Genomic DNA, 9,180 nt, shown 5'->3' with positions numbered 1-9,180 from the left:
CCTTCCCTCCCTCCCGCCTCTTCCCGCACCGGGAGCCCCCGTCCCGGGTCCCCCCCGACCCCCCTTTTTCCTCCTCCTCCCCCCCCCCCCCTTCCCTCCTCCTCCTCCCCTTTCTCCGCCGGCTGCAACCGAGGAGGTACAGCGGGGCCCGGCCCCGGGAAGCCCAGCCCAGCCGAGCCCTCCCCGCCTCGCCAGCCCCGAGCCCGGGGGGGAATGAGCCCCCGCTGCCCTGAAGAGCCCGCCGCCGCCTGAGCGGGGAGCAGCAGAGCAGCGCGGCCTCGGCCCGGCCAGGCAGGGAGGGGAGCGGCGCTCGGGGCGGGGAGGGCGGTGGGGGGGGCGCCGGTCCGGGGCCGGGGGGGGCGGCTGGGCGGGGAGGGGGGGTGGACGATGGCAGCTCAGGTCGCCCCCGCCGCCGCCAGCAGCCTGGGCGCCCCGGCTCCATCCGAGCTGAAGAAAGCGGAGGCGCAGCAGCAGCAGCAGCGGGATTGTCCCCCGGAGGAGGCGGGGGGCGAAGCGTCGGAGAAGCGTTCGGAAAGCGAAGAGACGGCGGGGAAACAAGAGCTTCAGGACGGTTCGGAAAGCAACGGAGGGGGCGAACCCGACCTGAAGAACTCGAACGGCAACGCGGGCGCCAGGCCCGGCGCCGCCACCCTGAACAATGCCCTCCCGGAGCCGCCCGGGGGTGGCGGCGGCGGCGGCAGCGACGGGGCGGGGGCGTCGCAGCCGCCTCCCCCCGCGCTGCCCGCGGCCGCGCTGCCCCCGCCGCCCGCCTACGGGTTCGGGGCCGCGTTCGGCCGCGGCGCGCAGGCTGCGTTCCCCCAACATGGCGGACAACAAAGCCCTGGCATGGCAGCGCTGCAGAGCGGGGGCCTGGAGCAGCCCTACCCGCCGCCCCCTCCACCGCAGAACTCGCACGAGCACGGCTTCTCCTCCTCTTCTTCCTCCTCTTCTTCTTCTTCTTCTTCTTCCAACCACCAGTACAACTCTTACTACGCCGCCGCCGTCGGGCGCAGCGCCGCTTCCTACCCGCCTCCTCCTCCTCCTCCTCCTTCTTCCCACCAAGCCTACGCCCTGAGCTCCCCCCGGGGCTCCGCTCCGGTCGCCACCGCCAAGTCCCCGGTCGCTACCGCTTTCCAACAGCAGCAGCAGCAGCGCTTCGGGGGGATGGGACCCTCCGGAGGAGGAGGGGGAGCCACCCCGCAGCCCACCGCCACCCCTACCCTCAACCAGCTCCTCACCTCCCCCAGCTCCGCCCGTGGCTACCAAGGGTACCCCGGGGGCGACTATAGCGGCGGGCAGCAGGACGGGGCAGGAGGCGCCGCCAAGGGCCCGGCGGCCGCCGAGATGGTCTCGCAGTACGGCGGGGGCGGCAGCCAGGGCTGGGCGCCGCCGCGGAGCCACCACGCGCCCGTCAGCCCCGGCGGCAGCGGACAGAGCCTCGCCCGGAGCCAGCAGGTACCGGGGAGGGGGGGGACACGCGGCCGGGGAACCCCCCCTGCACGGCGGGGAGAGCTGCCATTGTCTGGGCCTGCTCGCTCTCTAAAATGGCTGCCTCGACGCCTTCCCTTCCTCCCTCCCTTTGCGGCGCCTTTGTGCGGGGCGAGCGCGTGACGGGCTTCCCCACCTCGAAGGGGGCTCATGGGGCGGGGGGGGAGCGGGGCTGAGACCCCGGTGAGGGGCGGCTGGGGGGCTCCGGGGAGCGAGGGGGGGTTGCAAGCTTGAGCTGGAGGTGCAGGGGGGGTGGTTGTAGGCTTGAGCCTGTGGAGGGGTTTGCGAGCTTGAGCTCGGGGAGTGGTGAAAGCTTGAGCCCATGGGAGGGTTTGTAAGCTTGAGCTTGGGGGGTGGCTGAAAGCTTGAGCTCATGGCGGGGATTGCAAGTTTGACCTCGAAGGGGGGGGGGGGGGTGGGATTTGCAATCTTCAGCTCGAGGTGCGGGGGGGGTAGTTTCAAGCTTGAGCTCCCGTGCAAGGGAGGAGTGTGTGTGCAGGTTTGAGCCCCCCGTGTGTGGAAAAGGTGGGATGAGGGGGTTCGGGTTGGAGCCTCAAGTGGGGGGGGGGGGGGGGGCTTCAGTGCATGGGGGGTTGCAGGTCTGAGCCTCTGGTGCGAGGAGGGTGGGGGGCTCCAGTGCACGGGGGGAGGGCAGGTCTGAGCCCCCCATGCTGAAAGGATGAAGGGGGTTGCAAGCCTGAAACCTCAGCGAAGGGTGACTGGGAGGGGGGCAGCGGTCAACGGGTGGCCCCAGGGCCGCCATGGCCCTGTCTCCCCCCCAGGAAAGAGGAGGAGGAGGAGTGGGGGTCCTGCACCCCTGGTTGGGGTCCCTCCGGGGTCTGTCGGACATGGTTTGGGGTCATCTTGGCGCTGGGATTGGGGCGTGCAGCTGGGAGAGCGGCTGGGTGGTGGGAGCAGTGAGCGCGGATGGCTTTGGTTTGGGATTTGAATTATGGAGGTAAAAATCCTTCTGTCAAAGCCAGGAGACAGTTGGTCTTAGGTTGACATCCTATCTGTGATCTGATTGGCTCCCCTCGCCTGCTCTTGGCCATTTATAATTGCCTCTGATGTAATGGCACAACCATCCTGATGAGCTCATAAACTTCCATGCTCCGCTTCTCCGCCAGCCCTGGACCCACGGGCAGCACGGTCGCTGCCTTCCTCATCCTCCTCCTCTCCATCCTCGGAACCAACCGTGACCTTGAGGCGGTTGGGAACCCTGGACAGCCAGCATTGTGCCCCGAACAAAAGCCGAGGCGATGGCATTTTATTTGTACCTTGGGTTTATTTTGCTTGCGATGGTTTTATCCAGCCTGGAATAGAGTCTGTGTTGTCGGAACAGTGGCAGGGCTGCACTGCACAATGGGCTTGCTGTTTATTTTGGTTATGTGACTTTCCCTTTGGTATAAATGATTTCTTTGATGGATCTGAGGATGCGTTTGTTCCTGGCTAAGTTTGGGCCTTTTCAAGACTAGGGCTGTTTGGATTCTTTATGAGATGGCGAATGTGGGGGACTCTGGGGGGTGTTACAGCATAAAGAAGGAGGAAAACCAAACAACCAAACCCAAAGTTGGGACCGAAACACCAAAAATGGTCAATTATCCATTTCCATTCAATGGAGCTTTAACTTAGGACAGGCCTGGGCCTCTGGCTGCGTGTCTCGGGGCACGTTTTGATGTACTTTGAGTAAGCACTGGTAGCATCTCTATCCCCTGAGAATAAAGGGATGTGTTACAGACGATGGGATGTTGGTTGGGGTCAGGCTCTGCGGTGTCAGCACCCTTCACCTTTTGAAGGAGGGCAAATGGGACAAACAGGGCCTGAGAAATACGTTTATGGTTGCGTGTAGCATTGCCTGCTTGGAAATGCGGCTGCAGAGGAGAAAGCAGTACAGCACACATATCAGACATTTTAGATATTGGAAGCAGAGGTACTGGGATCCAATCTGGAAACTTTCATCAAACCCAGGTTACTTTGTGTTTAGGCGTGCATCTCTGAGCCCTCGCGTGGGACGGACAGACTTCCCTTTTCACTGTGTGTACTTTGCTCTAACTTCAGGCCCTGGGTGGGAGACATTTGATGCCGCATAGTGTGACACGCAGCCTCCGGAGTTTCCCTTCTTGGCTCAGTACTTGTGTCGATCTGAAAGCTGCTTCATTTTTGTTCCTTGATTACCGAAGCCAATGTCTCCTTCAGCGTCTTGAACTACTTAATTGTCTTTTCTGTCAAATTGAAATAGTGTATTCTTGGAGAGCGGATATTATCTCAGCCGTGGTCATTCAAAGTGTCCAGCGGTGACTGGTAGCGAGTGTTCGATTATCACCAGCGAAGATTTCTCTCCGCAGGCAGATGTTTGTGTTTACCTGCAGAACGTTCAGGCAGATGTCAGGGTGTTTACTTGGAGAGATTTTTTTGTATCCTGAAAAATTGGAGTTTAAATAAAATCTGTGCTAAAATACGGTGTCAGGTTGAACTTTTTTCAGATATTTTATTACAGCATATCTGACAAAAGTGTATCTTTGTCGGTGTTCTGATGGGAATTTGTAAAAGGTGGTTATTTTGTCTTGGAAAGTGAATTTGCCTTGATTCCACGAGCTGCTGATATATGGGGTATTAATGATATCTGAGTAACTTGTCCCATAAACTGGAATTATTAATGAATAGCTGTTCTGAGAGCTAGTTGAACTTTACATACACTATTTGGACTACCTAAAAAGTTGAACAATCAACCTCCCCACCCCAGAAACCAAACAATTCCCCCCCCAAATCCTTTTTGTGCCAAGGATTATTTGGCTCAAACCGACAGTTCACTTTTTTTCCTGCTGGAAAAAAAGGAAAGAACAGACATGAAAAAAGCTTCACCATGTCATCTGTGCTGCCCACCAGAAATGGTTGATTAATAATAACACTCCAGTCCTAAATTAACAGCCTCCTTTCACTGTGTACTCTGCTAAATTCCCTAGATTGGATGAATTTAAAGCTTTGTGTTTCTTCTTTGTCTTGTGCAGTGGTGAAGAGAGTGGGTACTTTACACCCAACTTCTGAGAAACTCTGGGAGAGCCGAGGAGAGTGTAATTGGAGAGGGGAATGTAATCCATCTGACCAAACACTGGCAGGAGAAGCATCTCCTGGTGCAGGCTTGGAGAAGATGATGTGGGAAGAGCGCGGGGTTCCTCCCGTCAGGAATCTTTGGGATAGTAAATTGTGAGGTTTTGGGAATGGGACTGTACAGGAAAGTGCCTTTAATTCTTTGTGCTTTTTGTGGTTAATGGATGATGCCATAGTTTCATCCCAGTGCTCATTTGGAAAGGCGAAGTAGTCTCTGGGAATTGTTTGGGTAGAATGTTTTGGGCGATAAACCGAGAGTGTGGTCCCTGTGCAGAGGTTTGCTCTGGCTGGTCTCGGGAGCGTGGAGGCAGGTGAGCCTCCACTGCCAGAGACAACTTGGCATTTTTTTTTCTGATGACTTTCATAGCTGGGAAATGTGGAGTAGGAGGAAGAGATCCGAAGAGCTCTTCTACAGCTTGTGGGATGGGAAATCTGTGGTTTTCTCCAGGAATGACTTGTGAGAACCAGGCGAGGGATCTTATGTTTTCAGTTTTTCCACCTCTGTTGTGGGTTTGTTTCCACCTCCTTCACCTGAATGATATGCTGGCTTTCCCAGTGTCCTGGGACTTAAGGGAAGCTGCTTAAGAGAAAGGACTTCCGTCCCTTTAATGGATGGGCATTTCACCTGGTATGTGCTTTCCCTACATCTCCTGTAATGGGAGATGCCTTTGGATCGCATTAAACACTGCCGTCTTGGATAACCTCCTCGTGAGTGCACGGGCATCTCTGGGCCTTCAGTGTAAGTTCAGGAAATGCAATTTAAAAATCATATGCTAATAAAAAAAGCTGCTTTTGGGCCTGTTGCCATACAATAGCTATTTTTTGTTGACTTAGATCTCAACTTTAGCTGCAAGTGAGGCATGAAAAATGTTGGTGAAAATGTGTGGTTTTTTTTAAACTGAATTGGCACCGAATGGCTCCGTGCTGCCAATGAGCTGTGATATCTTGGAATCAGAAATTGAGACCTGGCTCCTGTTGGTTTGTATCACCAGGTTTTTCCTTGCTTAGCATCGTAATGTTAGGAGCGTTGGGTTGCATGCGAGGTGTTGTGCACAGTGTCTTCCCAAGGGAAAAGGAGAGTGGGACATGTTTTTCTGGGGTAGGGCCTGCGCCGAGTGAGTGATTTTGGACCTTCTCTGTTTTAGAAAAAGCAAGAAAATTGTGTTTGGTTTAATTCTTTTGTCAAGATCTGGTAAATCCCAGTGTGGACACTAAAGGTTTTTACCTTTTCGAATAGGCAGTGCTAGTTGGAAGTGAACTGGGGGTTGCTTGTTTTTGTTACAATCTCCTGTTTTCTGAAATACTGACTTCCTGATGCTTGATTTGGAGGTGACCGATGTTCCCTGGCAGGATGCATGTAAGATACAGGACGGCGAACCTCAGTTCTAACTCTCAACTGGATCTCACTTTTCCCTGCCTTTGTCACCACCAGTTCATTGGGACAATCCACTGGATTGTTGTGTAGTGCAGTTTTCCTCTGTGAAATGGGGTGCATAGTCATGGACTGGTTTGGGTTGAAAGGGACCTCGAAGCCCATCCAATTCCACCCCTTGCCATGGGCAGGAACACCTCCCACTGGATCCAGTTGCTCCAAGCCCCATCCAAACTGGCTTCGAACCCCTCCAGGGATGGGGCAGCCACCACTTCTTGGGGCAACCTGGGCCAAGGCCTCCCCACACTCACAGGAAAACATTTGTCTTCATAAGATCCCATCTCAATTTTCCCTCTTTCAGCTTTCAGTTCTCCAGGCTTCCCACCTGCCTTTTACTAAGTGTAAATGCGTTGCTGTCAGTCATCATTTGTTTTCCCAGCTGAGGGAGGGTTTGCGCATGGTCCTTCTTGTAATCACATTGTTGGTTGCAAGACAGCAATGCGATTTCTGAAATGCTGTATGTTTGACTTTTTGCCTTTTCTTTTCTTGGCTGAAATACTCAGTGGTTTCTTAAAACAGTCCTTTTTACCTGCTACAACTTCTGTTTCCAGAAGCGCCTGCTCAGCAAATGGGCACATCCTCTTCCCTATTCTTAAATAATACTGGAAACTGGGGTGAGGGGAAGTAGGAGAGGCAATATTCTGTCATGTAGCTGTGTCTTACTGTTCTGCTAAGTGTGGTATGTTCATAATACTTTGGGTTTTTTCCATAGTCCCATTTGAGAGCACTGTCCATGAACACCTCAGTACAGAAGTGTTGCGCAAGACCCTGTGGAGGCTCTTACATGAGGCCCATGTTAAAAAAGCCAGTGGCTTTCCTTCCATGAGAAACTAATGCCTAAAATTAGGCTAAATAACGCAGGTGTTTTATCTCCTACATCTTACAGTGCTTTTCCACCATTTTTCCTCCTACTCTTTTCAAAGGAACACCACCGACTTGGAAATCCAGTTTTTTACCCTATGAATCTGAACCTGTCATCTCAGTAATTAAAATATTAGAGGAGAAAGATGCCCTTTCCGGTTTTTACTCTTGTGTATTTGAACTTCTTTGTCTAGTCGGTTTGATTTTGGTTTTGAATGGCAACTCCTGTGTGATAGATTGCTCTGAGGAGTAGCTCATCAGCGTGCCGCTGCCCAGTTCCTGCCAAGAATGTTTGAAACTCTCGAGTAGCAGCGGTAGCGAAGCTGAAACCGAAGGCAGCAAGCGTCGTGGGGGGGTGTGTGAATGAAAAAGATAAGCTCGTCAGTATTTGGTGGTGTTGTTCCAGCTCCTTGCTTTGCCTTCTGGAAGGGTCCTTAAAATGAGAGTGCAAAATACTATCTTCGCTTTTGTTCTGGTGGAGAAAATAAGGGAAATATTATTCCTGGGAAAGAAAACCAGTTTTGAGGTGAAGTCGTGCAAAAGTTTTGGGTTTTTTTGATTGTCGTGTGCTGGTTTCAGGAAGTTCAGCCTTGAATTTATCTGGAGGTTACGCATATGCGGTGGTAAAACTATACTGGAAGTCTGTAGCCAAAGCTGTAAATCTCCAACAAGGAGTGAATGACAGGAGGGATTGGAGGAAAAAAGCTGTTTTTCTTGGCACGCTGGACCAAAACTGACGTGGTTTCTGTCTGGGTCCCTGCTCTCCACCTGCTCCTGGATGACATGGGAGGAGCTGATTCGTTTTTGCTTCTCGTTTTAGTGGCTGGGAAAGCAGAGGAGTTGGTTGCATGAAGAGACCATGGGTGGTTTCCATGGGCTTGGGAAGAACATGCCGAGGTTATATATTGATTCCAGTGAAATTCCAATCATAAATGTAATGTCATCTCTGCTGTATTGAACGTATGCTTGTTCTCAAGGCTGGAATTCTGTAGAAGCCAGGATTCAGGCAAACTCTTGTTTTGCCCTGGTACGTAAAGGAGGAATGTGGGGTCTGAAGTTCCTACACCGACTGTTTTTCAGTGGAAGCTGCTGAGATTCCGATGTGGGAACTTGCCAAGGTGAGGCACTAGGTGTGGTACGGGGCAGAGAGTGGAATGGAGGTCTTCTGGGTCTCATCCCGTGCTTTAAGCACAAGACCATCTCTCCTCCAGGGTATTTGGTTTTAACTGGGTATCTTGTTAAGACCCTTTTAATGGAGTTCTGCGCTCAGAGCAGCAGCACTCGGGCCTCGGAGGCTCATTGGGCAAAAGCAGCCGGGCTGGAACAGGAGGAGCTGCTTCTCTCCGGACTGAGCTCATGTGCATATTCCTGTAGTGCTTTAATCAGATGATGATGATGTGTGTTACATATGGATGAGGGAGGGGTTCCCGGTTCGTACTGTGCACCTGCGCTCCCAATGTTGTAACTCAGCAGTTCAGTTGGGCAACTTGAGCATTTTGGGGGGATTTGGAGTCCAATGAGAAGAGCGTTTCCAGGTTTGCTGCCGTGTTCTTTCCGGAGCATATCTGAGTCTAAGGGGCAGCTCAGTAAGTATTTACACAACGTAGACACGAGTTTTCTGTAGGGAAATGGAGAGGATGCTCAGTAATGGTAGGTAAACTTGATTTAAAAACTACTGCAGGATTTCTCAGCATGTAATTTTTTTGTTTTAAATGTTCAGAGTAAAATAGCTGTAGCCAGAATATGATTTTTAATCAAGTTCTTTACTTGCTTCTACCCACTTCTACTCCTTTTTTCTTTCCCCCAAAAGTAAAGGGGATCAGGTCATTCTGTACACATAGTGAAGACATTTCTTGATGAGAGGGTGGAGACGGAGATGTGTGTTAATTCCTATGATGTTCCCATGAAAAATTAGTTTGTATAAATAACTCTGAAATAACTACTGCTGTGTTAGTTATTGGCGATCGTGTGATAACCAGTGTGTCATTTCTCTGAATTAGCTGTAGGAATTAAAACCGTTTCTAGGACAACTAACTTTCTGTTCTTTTTTTTTCCACTCTTATTCAACTTGAGTAACTTCTTTTCCTCCTGGATAAGTAATATTGTGCCCAAACTATCCCAGGAAGCTACAAGTTCTGTATGGGAAAGCGTTCTTAGAGATGCTGGAAGGACCCTGGTGCAGGCAGTGTCTGCTCTGCTCGTGCTGGTGGTTTGTGGGTGCATGTAGCCCTGTGGTGAACCAGCAGGGACTGGAGAACACTGGTTTTGGTGGGATGTGATGGTGATAGCTG

The 9,180-nt window shown here is 52.3% G+C and overlaps 1 protein-coding gene across 2 annotated transcripts in view; it reads left to right on the top strand.

Annotated features, from left to right (window-relative positions):
- Nucleotides 1–374: 374 nt before the first annotated feature.
- Nucleotides 375–9,180, top strand: part of ARID1A (AT-rich interaction domain 1A) — a 61,934-nt gene continuing 53,128 nt past the window's right edge. For both annotated transcript variants that reach the window (XM_054086728.1, XM_054086727.1), the window contains exon 1: nucleotides 375–1,455. In XM_054086728.1, coding sequence (XP_053942703.1) covers nucleotides 388–1,455 — 1,068 coding nt within the window. In that variant the 5' untranslated portion in view covers nucleotides 375–387. The remainder of the gene's footprint in view (nucleotides 1,456–9,180) is intronic.

The sequence above is a fragment of the Cuculus canorus genome, chromosome 22, assembly GCF_017976375.1.
Source record: "Cuculus canorus isolate bCucCan1 chromosome 22, bCucCan1.pri, whole genome shotgun sequence".
Classification (NCBI taxonomy): Eukaryota; Metazoa; Chordata; class Aves; order Cuculiformes; family Cuculidae; genus Cuculus; species Cuculus canorus.
Note: the sequence above shows the minus strand (reverse complement) of the source record. Positions and strands in the feature narration are given on the sequence as shown.